The 24,262-nt window shown below is 38.9% G+C and overlaps 1 protein-coding gene across 2 annotated transcripts in view; it reads right to left on the bottom strand.

The window, feature by feature from the left end:
* The window catches only part of ADCY2 (adenylate cyclase 2), a 229,908-nt gene that overhangs the window by 83,026 nt on the left and 122,620 nt on the right, over positions 1-24,262 (bottom strand). For both annotated transcript variants that reach the window (XM_082305789.1, XM_082305790.1), the window contains exons 5-6: positions 2,478-2,626; positions 654-765 (exon numbers count right to left, since the gene is read on the bottom strand). In XM_082305789.1, coding sequence (XP_082161915.1) covers positions 654-765; positions 2,478-2,626 — 261 coding nt within the window. The remainder of the gene's footprint in view (positions 1-653; positions 766-2,477; positions 2,627-24,262) is intronic.

The following is a 24,262-nucleotide window of genomic DNA, read 5'->3' as shown; positions in this document are numbered from 1 at the left end:
ATCTTTTGTACGCTAAGGCAATATATGTTTTTTTTTTTAATCAATACTGGACAATAGTTTTTGAACTAATAAAAAACCACAGAACATTTTTATCTGTTTTAGTGTTTCTGATTTCACCTTCACACATAACACGACATTTGATGTAATTTTTATAAAAATTACACCTAAATAAACAGAAGAAAGTCTTCTGATTATATTTGAATCTTTCCTTGAGTAATCAAGATGCTGTGGTCAGTAATTAAAATTGCTTCAATCAGTGTTGTCTCCCTTGTCCTCCAGTCTCTTAAATGCTTTTCCAGATATCAGAAAACTGACTGTATCAGTTTTCTATCTTGAATTTCTTAATTCTTTTTATTGTAAAAAATCTATTTAAAGAGCTATGCACCTTCCATTAAGCTTTATAGGGCTCCATGAGCTGTCTCTATTGGTCCTGTTAGAGAGAGCTATCTTGGGTTTCACAGATTGTCACACTGGCAGAAGCACAGTTACACTCAGACCAGAGCCAGGTTTTTTTCTTCACATGTTTCAAGCCTAATCTTTCTGCCAAAGCCTCAGAAATGCTGCCTCAAGGTAGAAGAGTCCTGAAGAAGAAAAAATATTTTAAAGATGACTTACTTATTTAAACTAACTGTAGCAGCACAGTAGAAACCTACCTTTGCAATCTGATCAAACTTGCCAAACAGCTCGTTTAGCATGTGCACCAATTCCCCTGGCGAGCAGTCACTGGCCAGGCGAGTGAATCCCACAATATCAGCATACAAGATGCTACAACAGAAATAAACAGAAACTTGGTTACAGTTTCCTTCTGCAGAACTCAGATTTATCAATCAACAGCAAAACATGAAAGTATGCATTCTGGACTTCACAGAGGTATGCTCATATGCAAAACAGCCACTGCTAAATGTATAGCGATAAAAATAACTATATTGATAGGTAAATCTACCTTTATCTTTACAAGCATTATGTATATATGTAATATATACCTATTTTTACCTTTCTAGGTATTACCTTCACAGGTATTACCTTTACAGGTATACTTATATTTATAGGTATTTATAGGCATTCTATACCTATATTTGTTACAGTGTATTCAAAAAATAGAAACTTTTTTCCTACTCACAAATCAGCAATATAATTATTTCAATAAACCTGTTTGTTATCAGAAATTGTTTAATAACTTTTTGTCATTGTAGACATTTTCTGTCTAGATCTACCTGTCAATGATATGCAGGATGGAAATCTTTGTTCACTTGTTACTCAGACTAGTAAATTCAAGCTTGGTTGCTAAGATATTCAAGCCATACACTATGTTCCTATTCACCAAGAAAACTTGACCAATTACTAGAATCAGGCTAAGGGAAAAGTATTGGTGCTAGCAAGTGAAAATGAACTTCCTCAAAAGTCCTGCAATACTTGCATGAAAAATGTAATTTCTAAGAATGTAATTCAAAGTAACTTGTCCAATTAAAAAAACAGGCAAAACAACTTGGAAAGATGAAAGAATATTTGAAATAAATGGTGAAATATTTTTCTAACTTCTAGAAATTTATAATTGATAAATAATTAATTTGTCAGCAGAATATTTTCTCTTAAGTACTGTGTAAAATACCTTCGGCTGGGGCTGCACGGCTAGAAGGCGTGTCCCCTGGGTGGTGGATAGGGGATCCCTCTCTGGAGGGTGCACCAGATAAAACTGAAGAAGGTGCCGCGAACCAACGCAGCCTAAGGGAAGGCCACCCTGACAGAAAAACCACTGGCCCTCCAAGTCATGGGGGTTGGGCAGGAGGCCAACTACCTCCTCCCGGAAAAAAAAATAAAAAGTTGCAGAAACGACGAGCATCAGCTTTCAAAAAAATCCAAAATGGCGGGGATGGAGAAAATCAGTAATGAAGTGAGGAGGAGGAGATGGAACTGGATCGGTCATGTCCTGAGGAAAAAACCAACAGAAGACTGCGCTGTGGCCCTTGGGTGGACTCCAGAGGGAAGCACGCAGCTGCAGACCGATCGAAGTGGAAGAACGATGTTCGTGCCTTGTGTGCCTCCTGGCACTGAGAGAATTCAGATCAGATCAGACTGTGTAAAATATATATGTGATACAGCTGCCTCTATTTACCCTATATAAAACCTAAGAAATTGCTCCAGGTAAGAAAATTACAAATTCAGAATAATATCACGGACATGAATTACAATATTGACTAGTATACATGAAAGCAGGATTTGGTACTTTAACCTGAAAAATTAAGACATTATGAAGAAAGCCTGTTAATGCATGGCTTTTTCTAAACAACCCCTTTGTATTAACACTTTTGTTGCTTTTCTGGAACACAAAATTGTTAGCATTTGATCAAATGAATGGACACTAAACATTAAGTTGTTGAAAAGCATATTAAAACAAATATTTTCTTAATTGGTCTCTTAACACTTTCTTTTCAAAATTTTTCTGAATGATGTTGGTACATTTTATTATAGTACAATACCTTACATTGGTGTGCCTTTTGACATACAAATTGTGGAAGTTGTTGGTGTTCTCCAGCTGGCCTGCCTTGGGACCTTGTAACCTCTGAATGATCTCTGCTTTCATTTCCATGGCAATGTGGGCAGGCAGTAAAGAAAGTAGAAGACGCTCCTAAAATTTAAAATGAAATGTCCACAATTTCTTTAAGGAGAATGAAATTAACATGGAAGCAATATTGTGCAAGGCATACGCTATTGTCAATACCCTAGAACATTTCAATGAGGCTTGCACTCAGGCATTTGCCTGGTATGGCTCCAAAATTAATCAGTTCCTTGAAGAACTTGACAGAGATATACACACATTTCCAAGTAATATCTAACTTCTTCAAGGTTTTGTGTATATTAGAAAAAGCTTAAGCTGAACTTAACATCTGAAGATGTACAGTAATCTATTCAATATCCGAGTAGGATGCAGGAAATATGGATTAGCAAATAAAGCAAGAGCTTCAAAGACTGTCAGAGGACTTCAGCGAAATGCAGTCCAATTCAGGCAAGAGTAGGCTAAATAATTTTTTTTTAATGGATTTTAAATGTTTGGTCATAGTTTTAGCAGTTGCTAGACTGAAAATGAAAAGATAAAATCAGGACACAGAACGTATTGAAGATGTTGGACTTTTGCAGACTATTTTGATACATACTCTCCCCGTACTTTAATATGGCATTTGGCAAACGAAAGGGTTTTTTCCAAATATTAACCTAAAAGGAAATTGAATATTTTTTAAGAAAACCTACTTATTTTTCCTTATCTTTTGTTGGTATTATACTGGTTGTGGTTTAACCCCAGGCGGCAACTAGGCACCACACAGCCGGTCACTCACTCCCCCTGGTGGGATGGGGGAGAGAATCGGAAGGGTAAAAGGGAGAAAACTCGTGGATTGAGATAAAGACAGTTTAATAATTGAACAGTTAAATAGGCAAAGCAAAAGCTGCGCAGGCAAACAAAGCAAAACAAGGAATTCATTCACTAATTCCCATGGGCAGGCAGGTGTTCAGCCATCCCAAGGAAAGCAGGGCTCCATCACGTGTAACGGTTACTTGGGAAGACAAACGCCATCACGCCAAACGTCCCCCCCCTTCCTTCTTCTTCCCCCAGCTCATATACTGAGCATGACGTCATCTGGTACGGCATAGCCCTGTGGCCAGGCTAGGTCAGCTGTCCTGGCTGTGCTCCCTCCCAGCCCCCCGTGCACCGGGCAGAGCATGGGAAGCTGAAAAGTCCTTGACCAGTGTAAGCACTGCTCAGCAACTATTTAGCAACAGCTTAGCACTACTTAACAAGAACCAAAACATCAGTGTGTTATCGACATTATTCTCATCCTAAATCCAAAACACAGCACTATACCAGCTACTAAGAAGAAAATTAACTCTGTCCCAGCTGAAACCAGGACAGTATTCATGGTATTCTCCTTGTGAAGCTCTTACATTTTAACTTTGCCTGTTTTACCTGTGACAGCTTTTCTTGAGTTCCTACTTCTCTGGAAAACTGAATCAAAAAAACTCTTCCTGCTTTGATTATACTCCACCTCAAAATTGAATAAGAATTTCCCATTTTCTTGTAGGCAGAGGGGAGATGCTAATACTGGCTAAGCACAAAAACCAGAACCCTGAACCAAAGGAAGGTAGCTGTAAAAGCCCATGATGGAGTCAGAAAGAGAAACAGCTATGACAGAAAAGACAACGACTTCAAAATGTGCATGGTCTGCAGGTGTTACTCACAGTGATACGTTCTCTTTGTTTAACAACGTGTATTTTTGCAGAGTTTGCAGGTCTATGCATGAAGGTACCAGAAGTGTAACCATTAATCCAATGGTCTGCCTGGGATAATTATTCCTGTTCAGGTCTAATGACCTTGAGTAGAGTATGACAATAACAGGGCTATAGACTCTCAGATAGTTGCAGCTGCCTAGGCTATCTATCTCTGTAATGTATAATGAAGACTTCCCATTCCCCATAGCATCTGTGTGCCTGTAAACATAACATTAACTTACATGAGTCCCTATGAAACTGATCCTGCACACACTTTTAAAAAAAACTGTTTCAATGAATCAAGACAGAATCTTACTTCATTGCTAAGTAATATTGAACTAATAACTTTCTTCTTTTTTTTTTTTTTTTTGTCTTTGTTGAGATCTAAACATAATTTTGATTCACATATGTCTGGGTTGCTCTTTGTTTTGCATACTAAGGCATATCACATAAACAGTAAGACAAGTTATGAAATAAATGCTCAAGGTAAAGCATATCTGTCTCTAGCCTGACTAAAGGAGGCAAGAATAAAAGATGTACTGTTTTCCTACTGCTAGGATCTCAGATTTGACACATTGTAACTGAGAAGAATATATACAATTGACTTTTATTTCAAAATGTTAATGTGGCTTTATTTCTTAAACACAAGATTAATTTAGTATGTTTAGGCATTTTAGCCAGTACACATCCAAGAGGCTGATGTATTTTCATTTGTAATGTAGCCCACTGGTCCTTGGTGGACGTATTTTCCTAATTTATAAAGAATGCCTGAAAAACCAATGGATTTTTTTTTCCATAATGAAACTTACACTTCCAAGTTGCTCTTTACCTAACAGAAAGTTGCTGGTTCGTCACGTACAGGACAGGTCAGCACTTGTTAATAATTATCAATAAATAGTTAACAAAGAGGTGAGTGCTCTTAGCTGCAATTTTACATCACTGTGCTCCTGCTGTACCATGGCTAGTAAATGCCAGCTAGCTCACTATCTTCCAATGACTTGTTATGATTCTAGACACGCAGTGAGGCAGATACTCAACGCCCAGGTTACTGCTTATGTCTTCGAAACCCAGAGAGGCTGGCAAAAGGTCAAAGAGAAAAGTAACAAAAATTTTCAAGAAAGCAATAGAAAATGCAATAGAAAAAGTTTTCGTAGGAAGCAGCGTAAAGTCAACTACAAGCTAAAGAATCATAAGAGGAAAGGGAAAACAGAATGCCTTTATTTTGCAGAGGACAGCAGATGAGACAGGACATTTCCCCTCCTTTTTCTTTCCAGGCCAGACCACTATCTCATTCTGCTTATATGTCCTGGTGAAGCTGTCACCACACCAGAACTTCCCTCCAGAGAATGTTTTCCTTCCTCCATTTCCACTGTACAAAAGAGAAGGTTACAACCACAGGTGGCTTTAGAGAACTGCAATTGGTGAAGCACACTGCAAAATATCCTGCCATGCCCAGCTGCACCTCAACGCTTCTGTCACCCTCTCCATCAGGCAGGCTGCGAGTGCTTACATTTCAATCCTGAAGTTACCACTTGTGTGATAATGTGTTATCAAGTCACAGATTATATTTCACGTGGATTGTTAATTTTGGTTTCTTACACTAAAAGACAACTGTGAAAGAAGCTGAATCTCAACTATTTATGAAGACTGTGGCTGGGCTGGTCAGCTAGCCAAATACGAAATGGTTACAAATACATTGTTCCCTCTCTTTCTGCTAAAAGATCCTAAGAAATGCAAAGCATTTAAGAACACCTCTTTCTTCATGTATTGTCATCTCTTCTGGCTAAAAAGAGCATAGTGGAAGGATCAAAACCAATTACTAATCAGATTGTAGTGCCTGATGTTGTGCACTGAAATTTCTGCACACTGGAACAGAGTGAGGAACATCGCAAATCAAGACTGCTGCTTCTGATAGCTTTTTATTTGATAATGCATTCTGTACTATTCTCTCAAAAAGACAGAATATCCACAGAACAAAACCTAGGTGAACTGACATGCAAGACACTAACTTTGAGACAAAACACTTGTCTGTTTGTAGTAGACAGAGAAGCCACTCTCAGAGCTACAGTCTGTAAGAAAAAAGCCAAAGTAATTCTGAATGCAGGTCAAGATGCAGCATTTAAAAGTCTTCAGGCTAAAAATAACAGTACCCGCTTCTGGCAAAAGAGAAACTGCAGTGCTATGGTAATAATCAAAATCACCTCATAAATGTCTTTCCCTGAAATATTACCAACACGACCTTACAGCCAGTACATGTGATTCACGCACACAAGACTATTTCCTGACTGTTCATGTTCTCTGGGGCTATGCTTTCCCCTCACACTCAGATCACTTGTAGCTGAGATCTTTAAGTCCTAGGGCTAAAAGACAGAGCACACAATCCATACTGAATTATAGTGTCTTTCAATACTGTAGGGTTAAGTACTTCTGTCTTCTCAGAACATGTCCATCTGGATCCCAGAAGATGGCTAGCCAGTAGTCATTCTCCCTGGATTCTCTAACTGAGGATTTTCAGTGGTATCTGTCAAACTGTTTCTTGAATTCTTGCTCTCTCAAACTCTCACATCCAAGTTGATTTCCTAGTCAGAATTTTCCCTAAATTATACAGATTACTTTAGCAGTGATTGTCAGTTAATCATCACTCCCCTAAAGCTTGATAAAGGATGTTTGTTTAGCTACAGTGAGTTAGCATATCTCAGTTAAAGATCATAGGACTGCGTTGGTTTTTGCAAAGTGGCAATTGCATTTGCAGTATCTTGCACAATGGAGGTCATGCTGTTGTTATGCAGTAAGCAAGCAAAATATTCTCAAATGCTCGGTACAGTACATTTTCTTAAGTGCATTTTTCACAAATCAAACTCTTCTTGGCCTGAGGCTATAATGCTTTATTTATTTGCTCATTCCTGTTTTGTTATGTAAACTGCCAATTCTCATTCACTCCTTTGTACAAGATTACATGACTATGAAGCATAAATAATTATAAGAATTTATAGGTTTAAAGGCCAAATATTTTTCCATCTAGTCTGATCTCTTGAATAATAAAGACAACAGAATGTCATCATGGAGAAACAGAGGTATTCTGATATAGGGCTTAAAAATAGTTTAGCACCTGACTCTCAGTGGAGAGAAACTGTCCTTCAAGGCAATTCACAGAATCTAATACTGAACTCCTGTAGGGGGCAAGTCTCTCTCTGTCTCTCTGTTGTCTATAGAGGGAACTGCAGGTCCAAATTTTGGTCTTACTGGAAGAAATGTGCATCTTTGTTGTTCAGCTTCTGATGTTGAAGAAGTCTGCAGAAAAACTACATATATATATAGATCAATCAAGTGATATAGGGACATTTTTGTCCCTATAATCCCACATAGGGATATTTTTGTCCCTTAAAATGTCATTTAGGGCACTGAATATTGAATTCTACTTTTCTTGGGCTAGGCTTTGCTGTCTAATCAACTATTTAGCAAGTTTCACAAAACAGGTCAATAAGTCAGCAGTAAGAGCTCTAGAAGCAATTAGCATATACATGCATCCAGCTTTACAACAAAGTTTACAAATAAACATGGATAAAATAAAATTTTCAGCTGCCCTTGAAATGTACCAAGAAACAACCTACAAGAAAGGAATCTTGTGATTCCTGATCACACAATGGTGAATCAGCCATTTGGCTGGTAGAGATGGTGATCAACAAGGTACTTATTTGGCAAATTATGGTACTGTTTACCCAGATCTCAGGCACATTCTCTTAAATACACCTACTAGGATAAACAGCTGTAAATTGTTTTTTCTTAAAGCTAACTTGGACTCCTAACTGGGAGGGGAGATGGTTTTTAAAAATTAGGTGCTATTATCCCCTTAAATTTAGCCTATGTTAGTAACCTCCACCAACCTTATTACTTGTACTGAGACCAAGAAATTGCATTTTACTCATACACACCAAGAAAGGTATTCAATATTGATTACAGGGACATTAAGAGATGGAGAATTCATCAACGCCTTAGCTGTTGGTTCTAGTGGTTAATCAGCTGAACTGTTAAAAACTGTTTAAAATGTGTTCTGTATTTCTTACTTTGAAGTCTTGATCCTGTTATACCTTTCTCAGCTCGAGATTAATGTCCACACTCTTCTCTGTGAAGTTAAACACTGTCGGATAACTTAATTTTCTTTTTGATCAGGTAAACAGACTTAGCTCCATAAATCTCCTGCTCGTAAGTATTTTCTACACTCTCTTCTCTAAACCCTCAACAACCTTCAAACACTTTTGAAAGTTCATTTGACACAAATCCTAACATAGTGCTCTGGTAAACAAAGACATACGCACACATACCCTCCTGCCCTGTTCCCCTCAATATGTCCATGACTTACACTGTGTAACTTTCTGCTGTAACCTCTCAGGAATTCCCTGTCTGTTATGTCTCCAAAATATTTTTCAAAGCTGCAGCCTTCCAGTTTTCTAGCTATGACCCATACTCTTTGCTTTTAGAATTATGGCTTTCCAGACAGTTATTATAAAGGTGTACCTTGTCTTGATGAATATAGTTTATAAAGCATTCTGTATTACTGTTTTTATTATCGGACCAATATTTGGCTTTTCTTTAAAAATGACTGTCTGTGATTGCCTTCATGTATCCCCTGGATTATTAAAAAAAAACCCCCAACATAATAGTATAAAGGATGAGAACTGGTTCTCGCAGAACACAACGCACATGCCAATTCATTGAACGTCTCCACTGACAATTTCCAGTTACCTCACTCAAAACCCATTAGACCGTGCTCTTTTGATGGGGAGCAGTGTCGGTACCTTTCATCAGGATGCCCAGCATCATTGCATCAAACATCTTATTGAAATCTACTGCTTTTGGAAAGTTACTTAACTCAAACCTGTTCCCCATTAAAAACTGAAAAACATTTTCGTATTACTTGATATCCTACGAAGTTGTTGACTACATCACGCTATTTCTTTCCAAATACAAAACCATCATAGCAGCATCTTTTATTTCATACTGATTGTTTATACTCTTCCTATCTAGTGGCAGCCCCTTCCTTTGTTAGGATGTCTTTTTTCCTGGAATACTTCCAAAATGCTGTCATCGGCCTTGACAAAAACAGGCAAGGATTTTTCCTGACATCTAGAAGTCTCCTACATATCACAACTTTTGTCATATTGAACCATTTTTTTTACATATTTAATTCCTGCTTTTGCTTTCACTCGTGGCTAGTACAGGCTTTATGCCACAGCTGACATCTTTTCTGATGACAGAATTATGAACTCTCATCTGTTCATTAACAGCCTCCTAAAGGGCTCCCCATTGCTAGCAACATTCATCTGTGCTTTTTTTTTTTTCCCCTGTGGAAAATGAGTGTTTTCTAATCCCCCAAGCACAGCACCATAAGACTTTCTATCTTCATGATCCTGTAGGTGAAATTTAAAGGCTGACAATGCCAGGAGCCAATATCAAAACCAGCAAATCAATACACACAAGCAGAATGAGAGCACCATCCTCTCAGGCCCTTCTGCTTCACCAGCCATGGGACACGAACTCCCTCATGAAGATGTTTTGCAGAAGACAAGCCGTAGGTGTGCGGGAGCAGCGTGAGCTGGCTGCTCCAGCGAGAAATGGAGCCCTGAGTGCGGGCTGCCAGTGGGGCAGGGCCCAGCCCCACCGCCAGGCGAGTGGGGCAGGCTTGGGGGGGCTGCCAAGGGCCTCGGTCACCAGCCCAGCCCATGGGGTGAGGTGTCTTCAAATCGTTCTGTAACGGCAAAACCTCTGTGGCGTGACTTGCTCACTTAGCAAGAATGGTACAACTGACCCAGGCTTTCGATCGAAATACACGTATTGGTTTTCAGGCTAAATACACACTATTCTGCACCCTCAGTGTGCCCAGCTCATTTGCTGCTGAATAACTCTGAGAACGTACAGTTAACATCTAGCTGGTCACCTTCATCTCCAAATAACACTAAAGCTACCTGAAAGCACCGCTTCGCTGCAACGGTTTCAGTGTATGGGTCTGAAAGCTCATTTAAATGCACAGGCTCACCACATATTTGGCAAAGACAAATTCCTTCAAGGAACTTAGGGGATGCTTAATGTTTATGCATAGATTACAGTTTGCATATGCAGGCTGTCTATGACTAATTTTGCAAATGAGGTTCACTACACCTTCAGAATACGTGCCTATCTTGCAGCTGTTCAAGAGCCGAGTCATCAAACAGTGAAACAATAGAGTAAAAACAGAACATAGCGACAAACACAGCCAGAGCTGCTTAATTAATTGACACAATTTCAAGGTTTGCTTCAGTCTCATCCTGTTAACTCTTGCTTTAAGTTTTATATATCTCAAGACCACTGCTGAATAGACATAAGCAGCATTTTGCAAAGAATCTGTTTGATGACATTAACGTGGTTGTTACTATATCCGCCTTTAATAAAGGTGAAGTATTACAAAGCTGGCATTTGCTCAATACAATTCTTTTAAACATTAAACCCTTTAACTCCAGTACATCTCATTTCACATTTTGATGAGAAGAGTTTTATGTCATTTTTTCACTAGGAATGATCAAAACCATACACAGCTCTCTCTTCACATCTTTTCCTTCTTCCAAACCATCCATGGGACATGTCAGGGAAGCTATTCAAGAGTACCATTTGAAAGGTATCTATGCAGCCCTTTCCCCAAAGACAGAGGTTTCCTGTTCAGCTGCCCAGTTTAGAGTCAAACCTTGTGGCTGAAAGCATCAAAGCAAAACCAGAAATGTTTCTAAGGCAGAGCATTGCACTGAAGTTAGAGGATCATGTCTGAAGCACATTGACAGCCTAACTCCTCCATGCTCTTCTAGTTAGCTTGAAATTGGTTGTTTTTACCTCAGACTTTGCCTGCTGGTGTTTTAGCTGTCTGCTTACAGAATACCAACTGAGCATGCAAGAATGGATTTCTTTCTGTATTTCCCTGGTAATTTTCCAATATTTTATCAGATACCACACAGATACCACACAGATACCACACATTTGTGTGATCAAATGTTAGTCACCACACAGAAGAAGTATCAAAACCAAGGATCCGCCACCCAGCTACGCCTGTTGGAAGCTCATAAACATTTCAAAACAGGTCAGACAGAGTGGTCAGAAGCAGGGCCAGACAATAATAAAAATGAATCAAAACTCTTAATCTCTGCATTAGATTAGTCAAGAGTAAAGGAAGGTAACCATAGGTTTGGCCCATACAACAGCTTATTTAAATGGAGGGAGAAGTTTATTCAAGCAGAAGTTAATTCTAGAAATTTATTTCATCCATATATAAATGAAAAGTCAGCCTGCAGTAAGGATCTGTCCTACATCTTGTGAAACAGCGATGATAAATTTTAATGACGGAAGCTGTGTATTTTAACACCTTTTTTTCTGAGCAGCAGTAAGTGTCACCATTCATTCAGCAGCTCACTTCCTAGCCTTGAAGACAGAGGAAGCTGACTCACCCTAGGTAGAAATCAAAGAACAGGCAGATGTCTGGAGGGTATGCACTGCTACTGCATTCATAAGCAGACCTTTTGTTTCCTTACAATGGTCTAAATAAAAGGGAACAAGAATGATTTGCATTATATCTCTATCTCAGGAATGAAAGTTTCCCTTTTGCTTATTCACAGAATATGTATCTTGTAGAAATCTCCCCATTGCTTTTTAATGATTACATTCACTGGCTACTAAATATAGAAAGTTTAAAATGAAAAACTTTGCTCCCACTGGAAAATAAACAAGAAAAACAGAGTTTTGAAAACCAATTCTCTTTATTTTGAGGAACTTGATCAGGAAAAAATCCAATAACTTACTCTATGGCAGATACATGATAAACTATTCATGAACACTTATTACTAGGCCTAACTTCACAAAACAAAATTTAGCATAAATCACAGCAAGGGCTAAAGCTTTCAGAATTATCTTGGTTTTATTTTCTAAAACTCCTAAACAACATTTTCCATGTTACTGTGTGTACAATTTCCAAAGTGTTTTCTATGGTAGGTTCCAGAGGTATTTAAGCATATAAGGATGCAGACAGAAACTCAGGCTTAATCCACAGAGAGACTGGGGTGGTAAATACCAGACTTTCAAGGGCCTTGTCACCTAGGGAAGGCAGACCCCAAGAAGACAGGCACTAAGACTGTGTGTGCAATGCAGAGAGAAAATCAGAATCCTAAAGATGCGACCGAGAAAAACGAGAGCTGAAAGGGGAGGCCACATAAGTAGGAAATGCCCAGAAAAGGGTGTTGCTTATGATGCTGTACTCAGAGCCACCAGGTGCTTAACTCTGGGCTGCAAGGAGGCACCTTTATTTTCTTGGGACTCTGGTGTGGGGAAAACAGTCTAGAGTCAGCGAATTTTAATTGAATTAATTTATTGCAAACAAAAATAAGCCTCTCCTTGCTGATTGACGTTTGGAAAAAAAAAAAAGAAGAAAATAAACACTGAGACAAGCACTTACACAATCTATCCTCCACATTTCCCAGTCCTAATTTTCCTTATTTTTGCTGTGGATTATACTCACTCCATGAAAATTCCTGTGATGAGGCAACAAGTGGTGTAGGAAGTTGAGGTGGTGTCTGTGAACGTTTGTGCCACTCTGTGCTTAACCACTTCTGTTGCTCTATGCTTAATGGTTTCTGCTGCCCTTCTCCTCAGTGTCCCTGCTCCAGCCAGGGAGATTGATGGGCTGCAGTGCCCTCAGGTGTGTCGCTGCTCCAGTGTGGGTTGTCCATGGGCCTCAGTCCTTCAGGGGTGTAGGTATCGTATTTTGATGCAGAGAGTCCCCCACACCCAGCAGCTTGTTTCCAGCCTCCAGCAGCTGCCTATTTCTTTCTGAACCATGTTTGGGCAGGGGCACTGTGGGCCTCTGAGTAGATAATGCTTTGGTGCTCAATGGGTAAGATTTTGTACACAAAGCCTTTTTTTCCATGGTTGTTTTCATGCACCGCATGGTAGGCTGGAGGCAGCTTTGACTGGCACATGGCGATTCATGATCCCCCCCTCACAGCTCACCACCGCACCCCCCTGATACCTGCAGCGGCTAACACAGGCTCAGTACAGAGCCATAGCTACCAGTGCTGCAGAAACAGGGTGTCAGCTCTGTAAGTTTTCATGCTTTAACAGGAGATCCAGGGGTTAGACGATGCTCTCCATGAGTGACGCATGTTCATAACAGTCCTCTGCCAAAAGAGACCTCCTCTCTCTTCCCATCCCCAAAGAAAAATGCTTATCAGTGAGTATGAAGTTATTTTGGAGGTAGAGCCCTAGCAGCCTTTTCAGGTGAAGCTAATCCACTCCAAAATTAAATAATTTAGCAATCACTGAAGCATGCACTAGAATTCCTGCCTCTGCAGTGCTCAGGGTGAATTCCTTAATCCCCAGGCTCCTGCACAAGGGCTGCTGCACTCCCTCTTTCTCTCTCATGGGAGGCGCAATCCAGCGGAGACATTTGGCGAATGTCCTTCAACACAGGGAAAGCTGGGTCCCAGTTTGTCCTCCTGTAGGATTAGGCCCAGACTCGTGGCTATCTAAAAGCCTCACATGTTGAGGGGTTTTAAATGGGTCTAATTCTTACCAATTCCATGTTTTGTTTCTGTTGTTTTGGAATCCTAGTTTACACACTGATGCCAGCATATTTGTACATGTGAATATGAACTAAATATACTGTAAAAAAAAACACCAAAGCTGCAACTGATTGATTTTGGCAGCATTATTTCTAATGGCAAATATGACATGGATGAATTAAATCTATTTTATGATTACTGCACTTAAATAACTTCCAAGCTTTTGAGAAATTTGGAAATGGTTTGTGACTTCTTTACCTAAAATCCTTTTTGGTAATTTCCAGCATACATCATCAATATACTCCGTGCCTTTATTTAATTTGATAAATTTTGAAACTCCACGTTTTAAACATGGATTAACACACCTACCCATCAGAAAAACATGTGACAATGAGGATTATGTTGCTGTTCAAAGAGATACAATTGAAGGAAACCAGAAGGTAATTTTGAAGACACACCCTTGTCTGAGTATATATAATAACTGATAAAATTTTACCATGTAATTCAGAAGTTCAGAATTTTATTATTTATCACTGAAACCTCAGCAATACAGGCACATAATGCTGACTATTTAGCATACAGGAACCATAATTCCTGGAAAGGGAGAGAGAACTTAAAATTTACATCTTTAGTATAACAGGATGCTTATTTTCATATTTGGCTCCTGTTCCAGTCCTCTTGGTGAAATTTTTTGACTGCTTAAAAGCTCTTTCTGCGTGGTATTAGCAAAGGTTACAGAATATGTACTTCTTTTTCACACTAGCATTGCTGTTCCCACCATTTACACTATATAATTTTGAAGAAAATGGAAAAAAAAAAAAAAGACTTCTGTATGTTTTCAGCCACATGTAGTAAGAAATGCTATAAAATACACTTTTTGATTGTTATTAGCACACTATTGTTATTAATAGGCCAAAGGGAGCCAATTTCCTTTTCAGTCCTGATTTGGTAAAGCCTCCAAGGCACACCTTAAAATGGTTGCCCTCCTCATGACAACCTCATAGGTGTACTCAGCAGCACTTGCATTGCCACATCCAGCACAGCTTAGCAGCATGCAAATGCTAAGTCCTGCCAAGAATCCACAGAACATGTGCTAAATACACTGACGTGCTCTGATGAATCAGGGCCTTCCTACAGAAAAGTGCCCTATATATTCAGTTTGGGTCATTGCAGAACTTGCTTGTTTGCAGTTTATAATTTCAGTGTTAAAAAATATTTTTTTTTTTCCAAGGGGTGTGACTGGAAGGGAAGAAAGGAAAACCGAATGTTATTCTCCAAATGCTGCACTCTGAGTCAAGTGGATCCATCTAAACAAGAGCCACTGCGAGGTGCAGCAGAAGGAACCTTTCAGAGGACAGGATGGAGCAAGCAGGGAGAGACCACAAAGAAGCGGGGTATTACTCTGCTGCAGTGCAACTGACTTCTGCAGAGTAGCCTGTCAACCAAGCGTGAAGGTGACAGGAAGATTTCCTAGAGACCCAGAAGGGACTTGCTGAGGTTGTTTCAATGCTGGAAGCCACTGGAAGCTGTTGAACCAGAAGGGCTTTCTAGAAGAATGCTGGAGGAAACTCTGCCCTGCAAGGACTCAAGGAGAGATTTATTTTCAAGTCTTGATATTTTCTCTGTTTCATCAGCAATTCTGAGTTTTGCTTGGTTGAAGAGTTAATTTAGAATAAGTTAACTGTGCTGTAAATAAAACCTGATTTTTTTGAGACTGCCAGCTATTCCACCCAAGGACCTATATGAGTCATGCTCCATCATACCAAGTGTGGTTTAAAGTTTGAATAAACTCCCTCAGTGATCCAGCAAGGTTAAGCCTTTGCAGATATGCCTACTCCTGTACGGATTGCAGCCCATGCAATGAGCAAATTCTATAAATTATTTGGGGGTAAAAGGTTGTTTCATACTTGGGCAAGTCAAGAGAAACTTTCATTGCAAAAGCTCATCCCTTAGTTCATAACAACTGCTGTTCACAGAATGATACTGCACATATACAAGGCATTTCTTATTTAACACTTGACAAATAAAGGTCTGCATCTTATCTGTCTGGTGTGATATCAGTTCCTCTGCTATTCTCCTGTACCCTTTTCCTTGTGTAGTCTCCAAAGAAGCCTAGCACTTTGGTCTGAGACTGTATGCTGAAATACTGACAGCTGTTTCAGTGCAACTGGTCCGTCTTTCTTTGGCAAACCTAAAGTTCTTCCAGCAGGGCAAATTTTGTTGGATTCAGGACAGTAATAGTCACCCAGACCAGTCACCTTCCATCTTTCAGCAGAACTTCTGGATTCACATTTGCGTTCTTCAGATGCTTGTTTCTGGTATCTAACAGCAGTATATTGAAAGAATGACTCCCCAGATGTACTTTTTCCATTGAAGTGGTACAGAAATCCAACAGTGTATGCAATATGGTATTATCATGTTTCTGCTTCCAGTGCAGAAGAAGGCAGTAAACAGAAAGGAACAAAATACGGCCTGGAAGGAACTGGAAATCATGTTTCTTCAGTGTGATATAGCAGACAGAATGGAAAAATGGCTGTGCCAGCTGGCCAGATTTAAAATACTTTCAATTACTTAAATCTGATGGGTTTGCTTTTTTTTTAAAATGGTCAACAAGAAAGCATGGGGCTACACCAAAAGCCAGGGCCCAAGCTACGCTGCAAGATGTAGCAGTAAACATAGTTGTTATTTTCAAACACTAGCCAGAAATATTTTTATGAAGAAGCAAGGAAAATGCCCGCTGTTGATTTTACAGTAACAATTGGCCCTACCCTCAATATCCGTGTTAGTTCATAAACAAATATATCTGGCTACAGCAAAGTGAGCAAAAAACCAGCAAACCTGTACCATATGAATTCCAGTAAAATTACTCTTTCAGTATTCTTTTCATCTTCAAGAAATGTACATAAACTACCATCTGTATACTTGCGTACTCAGGATTTATTTTATACATGAATAGATATCTAAAAATATCTTACATAACAAATAAAATTTTTTTACAGATTTACTTTTGGTAGCATAAAGCTCACTGTAAAAGCTGACAGATGTCCACGCTATGGTGTACTATGCAACACTAAAGCACTTCTGTGAATAACACTCTATAGACTGGTGGAACATGCTCCAACAACAAATTATTGTTTCTGGGACTTGTACATATTTTATGGTTGATAAGCAAATTTCACTCAAACCTTTGCTTTTTGGAGCAATGCAGAATGATACTTTAAAAATAATCTGAGCAAACAAGAAAATGAAAGGGACAAAAGAGGGAATTTTTTAAAAAATAGATTTTAAAAAAATTCTCCATGGTGAGAACTAATCAAATTAAAAATATTTGATCATGCAAAGACATTTGTCCTGTCCCATGACTGCTTACTTTCTTAAAGACCCTTTTGTGCAGGATCTTGCCTTCCAGAAATCCAGGCAGCTCATATCAAATGGATCATTCTCACCCACAGGATTGCTGAAACGTTCAGAGAATTCTTAGGTTTTTTTCTACAAAAGCTGTCTTGACTCTTCTTCCATACCTCACCCTCACCCAAATGTTCGCTGATCTTATATTCTACTTCCACTAATATGCCCAAAACAGACATTGGGTTTCTAAGTCTGTAGTCCTCTGGTCTCTCCTGGAGCTCTGCCAAAATTGGCATCGCAGTTTCCTCCCTCCTATCCTGCAGTATCAGCACAACTCTTGGTGAGAGACCCCACACAAGAGGTAGCAGCAGCATTTCAGCTGTTTCATTCCTGAGTTTCTTTAGATCTCTCTGCTGAATACACAGATATGAGGATTTATTACTGCTTATTTTATAGTCTATCTATTCCTTGACCTCTCCTCCTCACACTTCACCTTGAGATAAATCTGTAATGAGTCATCCATCAATGTGGGAAACTCCTTTCTTCCACAATGAATGCAGAAGCATAAAAAAAATTATTTACTAGATTTACTATGGGGAATCACATGGCATAGTTCCTGAATATGAAGTTACTCTGAAAAAGACAAATCAGTTCATTTCTATACAGTTAAAAAAAATATTTCATGCTTCTTTCTAATCATTGTTAAACCTTCAATAACATTTCTCTAAGTTGCCAAAAAGATAAAAAAATTGTTTTTTAATTTTTTTGATTTTTTCAGTATCCCCTTTCATCTAAGCAAAATTTCAGATGCTCTTGCAGTTATTTAAAATTACTCTATTACCAATTTGCATTCATGATAACAAGGTATTAAATATTAAGAATGGATTAAATTAAATGCCTTTCTATTCCTTTCTTTTCTCTTTTTTTATTTTTTCTTTTTTTGTGATTGGAAACAACTAGCTGGTCTAGAATCAAATAAATTAATACTTTACTTTCAATGGGGGAGGAAAGTAGCTTTCTTATCATTGTTTTTTAACGTTTTAATATGCTTCCAGGAAGACAAAGCAGGCAAGCTATACAACACAGCCTAGTCCTTTAAAACTCTTACTATTTCTTTTTATATGCACTTACATTCTGTAATTATACCTGCACCAGGTATAATTATCACAAAGCAATGGGTACGGTGGGGTTACAGCAGCCCTTGCAGTGCCGTTTGCTAATTTGCTCAACAACGCATCTTTCACTGAGGGGTAAACAACCCTGCATCCGTGTTAACACAGGCAGTGACTCAGAAGTAGCTGTCACTGCACTCACCCTGCAGCTGATGCCAGAATGTTCCCAATGCCAAATCTACCTCACAAAATAAAAGGGGCAATTTAATATTTTTTTTTAATAAGTGGGCTTTTCAGACTAAGAAACTGATTCATTCATTAAAGCTAGGCTAAGCACCTGACCAACTCAAGCACACATTTCCACAGAATTAAAACCTTGCATCATATCATACCACTAATTTTATTTTCTTTCCTACTTCTTAAAAATGTGTCTTATTACCTACCCATATTAACAGGTTGACATTCCAGCATCATTTAAGATAAGCCACTGTACTGGAGAACTGGAAGTGACTTTGTACATTTCAGAAATAATAAAGTTGACTTGTCAACTAATGCTTGATTTTTCAGTCACACTACCTACTGTTTCTTCCTCTCGATGAATGTGTGTCTCATTGAAGGTAAATGACTAGTTGTTGCAATATTTTTAGGGGAAAGAGTTTAATCTATGAAAGAAAGTATCAGCTATTACGTCTCGAAAGGGAAGAAGGCAGTGAGTCACTTTTAAAAGATGACAATGGTAAGTAGAGTCTATGCTTGCGCTCAAGAAGAGACAGGACTTTTGGCAATGATCCTCTTTGAATCCAGTAGCAATGCAGCTCTTCTCTAACTGTAAGAAATGTGATATACTAGATAAAGACAGTGACTGAACCATATGTTGATCTTGTATCAGATTTCTCATGAGTGTTAAAGAAATGAAACTTGCTTGAAAATTATTATTTCATGGTAAATCTCTTAATGAATTCAGCTCCCAGAAGAGGAGGCAGAAGCAGGGATATGAGGACAGAGAGGCTACATAAGCTGACAGGAGGAGGATGCAGAAATGAGTACCAGAAGCTAGTTGGGAGAATTCTGGTCAAGTACTTCCATGGACTAAATGGCTGGTCCTTCCTATACATAGCAAAGGTACCCAGGCTATACCAACAACAGCCTTTCCAGATCTGAAACCATAGCCTGAGCAAGGTGGTCTTGAAGTCTGCTCTGTGTGCACATTACGTCTTTTTCCACTTTGCTCCTGCACCACAGCTGTTTATCATGATTTAAAGAGAGTTTTCTGAATGTATTATAATCATTTTCAGTGAGGATTTCACATGTTAACATGTTTTTAAATCTGAGAAGTACCACCGAACTAGATCAATTCATGATCAACTCGAAGCTTTCTGAAACAAGGTTTGAGGGATCCCCTATAAAGCTCTGTCAGGATCAGAGTCATCTTCGGTGTATCTAGTGATACCTGTAGAGGATAAAAATCCTTTGGTGCATGCTGTTAGGGCTTTCTTGATTTTAACAGTGATGTCAGTGAACAAGACCATGTTTTAATGTGATTTTAGGGGTTAAAAGGATATTGAATCTCTTTTGAAAACTTTCAATCTCCTTTCAGTAGTGGCACACGTTGCAGCCACTCCTTCAGCTCATTCTGTCTCTTACAAGTTCACCCTGTCTCTCATGGCTCTGCATAGTCCACAGTTTGTCTAGTTGTCCTGCCTCACTGCTTATGTAAGATCAATTTCCATAGCACTGGATGTTTTTTTGTCTTGTTCCTGAGAATCTGATCACTTTTAGTTTACTCCTACTAGTATGGAAAACAATAGCATGCTTTTTCTGGAAGTCACTGTAAATCACCACTATGACTAGCAGTTGCTTATCACATGGCTTCTACATATTTATCATAATCTAGAAAAGTCACTGTCTTCCTCAAAATGGATGGCTATTTTCCTACACATATTCATAACATACATACACTTTCTATTTTTAACAAAGTTTCAACAAGCATCAAGCTGACCTGATTCTTTTATTAAGTATGTCCCTGACTATATATCATGAATTTTGCAGATCTTACAACCACCTGCATTTTAAGGCATCCGAAACACGTGTGGTTCTACTTAGCTGTCATCAGAGTTTCCTGAGATTCATCTACTGCATCCATGTTTGCATTCCAGACATATTACACTATGGCGCTGCCCCTTCCTTTTCTCTTAGGTGCATCTTCATTCATACTGTTCATATCTGTCAACCAATTCACCTTCAGCCTGTCATATCTTTAAAATGCTAATGTATGCTATGCTATGCAGCAACGTACTTACGTCTCTGACAGGCTGGATAATAATTTTAACTCAATGAAAAAATTTAGGAAGGAACTGTGGTGCGATGATTTATGTGAGTAAGTTATAGTACATCTATTTATAGCATTACACAGCCTTTCAATGATAGCATCATTGTTAGCATCATTGAGAATCCTTGCACAGAGCTTGGACAAAAACACTAACAACAACAATAATATTTAATTGCATTTGATATGCAAAAATTAATGAGACTTCAGCTAACAGCAATATGTTATTCATATGCTACTGATTCTAAATTGGGTTATGACATATCATTTGTTCCTCAAACTCATTGAAGATGGATCCATTAATTTACAAGAACTTTAGAAAATGCATATGGGGAAGAAAAATTAGCTCTGCAGTTTACACAAAATGAGGAAAATGGAGAAAATGTTTATCACAGGACACCCACAAGATAAGCAATCAACTCTCATTAGAAAGGCATACATTAATAGAGCAATAAAGGATTAAATATAAAAGAAAGATTTAACATTAAAAATGGTATAAAAAGAAAAACAAAAGCTTGTGATTTTTAAAAATTATCTTGTTAGAGCAATAAAAAAACCCAGACATCCTTGGACATATTTACAGAGTATTTGCATGTCACAATAACAGTCCCAGGCACGTTAACACTTCCCTCTTCCATCTTTATAACTAGTATAGCAAGCTGAACATATTTTTTTCCCTATGGTACCAGAAAAAAAATGTTCATTCTTAACGTATGATGACCATGCAAGGATGTATTTTAAAATAACCTGGAAGAATATCTTAAAATGAAGGAGGACTATCAGTGCAAATTTTATTTGTAAATGTGGAGAGAAAATGGAGTTGTTATTAATTTTGAATTCCATTCTTCACAGACAGATTTTGTCCAGCAATCTCTACATTGCAAAATCAGAGTTACTCTTCTGGAGTAAACCTCTTTACTGTAATTGTGCTTTTAAAGAGTGTTGTCAGTGTGGATCGTATTACAGCTGCACATAATCCCTATGAGCACTGGGCCTTTATTTTAATTAATTAGAAAAAGAAATGTAGCTCCAGTTGCAGCATACCAGCCCTGGGCTGCCTGAGGGTTCCCGTCAATGCTGTAAAGGGCATTATTAAAGGTATTTGTGACAGACTGACTCATACACAAAACCAGACGTGACGTATAGAGCAAAGGGAATTTAACAAAACTGAGTTATATCTTTATTTTCCCTCAGTCTTCTCACATTTGAAAGATCACAGCAGCCAATATAGCTTGGAGTTGGGATGGAAGGCAGGTGTCAGGATCTGCTCTGGCTAGAGCATTTCTAAAGGATCACATATGCAACTGGAGAAAGGCAGTCTTCCAAAACTGACATTCTTTCCAAACACAGGAAATCGAGAAGAGCATAAAATCATTAAAAGGCATGCAAAAAAGTTCTGGAGAAGCAACTTTCTCTGAGCAATAGAAACAAAGGATTTTTGTTATCAGGGAGTTTAACCAGAGTTGGTGGGGCCAAAGGAAGATTAAGATACACTGCAGAAAGACTGTCAAAAAGCTAAGTAATTTCTTTTATTCCTACCAACAAGAGGAGATTGGGAAGATGCAAACCCATTCATTCTGGAGCATGAATCAAAGAAGCTGATACAAATTCATGTTGCAGCAGAATCGGTTTTAGAGCAAAGTGACAAAATGAACAGGAACAATTATCAGGGCCAATTTTTTCTGATGATACAAAGTTATTCATAATAACTAGGAGAAAGATGGACTGTGAAAAGCTGTAGAAAGGTCTCAGAACACCGAAGCCATGGTTTCACAGGACACACAACACAGAGTACCGACCAGGTGTCACCAAGAGCTCCCTTCTAGCCTCCTCCACCACTGTCAGCCATTATGGTCCCCACCTCTCTTCTGTGATACCTATGTTTGCACTGGGTGTGGGTGACAGGGTTTTGACAGCAGAGGAGCTGCAGAGGTGGCCTCTGTGGGAAGAGGTCAGTGGCTCTGCAACAGACCCACTGCAGAATACAGCTGAGCCCATCACAAAGCTGGTGGTGTCTCTGGGAAAATATCTGTAAGACAGGGCAGGAAATGCCAGACAGAGAGAGGAGGAGGGAACAAAATCAGTGAGAAACAGAAGAGGGAACACCAAGGTAGTAGGAGGAGCTCCATGCTGGAGCAGATATCCACACTGCAGCCCATGGAGAACAATGCCAGAGCAGATGGGTATGCCGGAAGGAACTGCAGCCTGTGGAGACCCCATGCTGGTGCAGAGGAAAACCATGGGGAGGAAGGAGCAGCAGCAGAGAGGAACCACTATGTACTGACCACCCTTCTATCACGCCCATGCTGCTTGAGGGGAGGTAGAGGAGTTGGGAGTGGAGTGAAGTTGAGCCTGCAAAAGATGGGAGGAAAGCTGTGGCTTTAATACCCGTCTTATTTTTTTGCTTCTCACTAGCCACAGCTATGTAATTTAGCATGAGATTAAGTTAATTTTCCCAAAGTTGAGCCTGTTTTGCCCACAATGGTAATAGGTAAGTGATTTCCCTGTCTTTATCTTGACCCATGAGCTTTCTGATCCCTGTGTTTCTCCTGTTTTCCCCCCTTTTCCTGTTGGGGTTGTGGAGCAGTAAGTGAGTAGCTGAGTTTGGCTGTGAGCTATGGCTAACCCACCACAATATTACGCTGTTTTCTAAATACTACAAGAATCCTCCTATTCAATGCTGCAAGAATGTTTGGGCATGTCAGCCATCATTAAAGCCTGAAAATTCATTACCCTGTGTAAAGTCATCAACAGAGTAATTTTCCACTATCTGCTAAAAGCAGAAAATTAAAAAATGCTACACAGATTTGGTACTGTCTTACTGCTTGAGCAGTCATATTTGATGACCTATAATGAGAAAGCTGATAACTGTTAATTTGAAAAATCCAATGACTGTAGCAAGGAAGAAGAGACTTTAAAACAGGCACAGAGCGATCTGGGCTTTAGTCTATTTGAGACTGACTTAAGTGGGCATCGAGTAAAACTATGCAGGCAATGACTAAAACAAACAAAAGGAAATTATTTTTCACACCATATGCAGTTGAGATGAAAAAGTGTGCCACAGGACTTGTGGATGTCAAAAACTTACATTGTCTCAAAAAAGAGTAGACAAATTCACAGGTGGAAAATTTGTCAAGCACTTTTAAATGCAACAACATAAATTCTCATTCATTAAGTAAGTAAGCCACAGACTTCCTTGTGCTCAGACAGATTATTGGGGAATCTGTATCACTGTATGCTAAGATTATCTTTTCCACTTTTTCAAAGGCATAAGCTACTGGCTAGCAACAAGATATTGGGCTAGATGGTCATTTCCTTTGTCTCAGAGTGCCTTTTCTTATGCTTTTTATTCCTAGCAATCTCTTCTACTCTGCTTTTCAACAACTTTTCTCTTTTGGTCTATTTAGAATATTTTAAATAAATAAACTTGTCCTCCAAGCCTCTCATGTGGTGGTTTAAATAGTCTCCATGTCTCCTTCCTGCCTTTTCAGATTTCAAGTTATCTCCTAAAGGCTGTATGCAATCAGTATCCTGATTTTTGTGTAGTTCCCTTTTTTAAAAGGTAACATTACTTTTGTGTTGTTGTTTTTTTCCCCTTTTAACCATGCAAGGATGCTCACATACAATATTTAGTACTAAATCAA

This window comes from Platalea leucorodia (assembly GCF_965183815.1).
Source record: "Platalea leucorodia genome assembly, chromosome: 1".
NCBI classification, from domain to species: Eukaryota; Metazoa; Chordata; class Aves; order Pelecaniformes; family Threskiornithidae; genus Platalea; species Platalea leucorodia.
The sequence above is the reverse complement of the archived record's forward strand: the minus strand, read 5'-3'. Positions and strand labels throughout refer to the sequence as shown.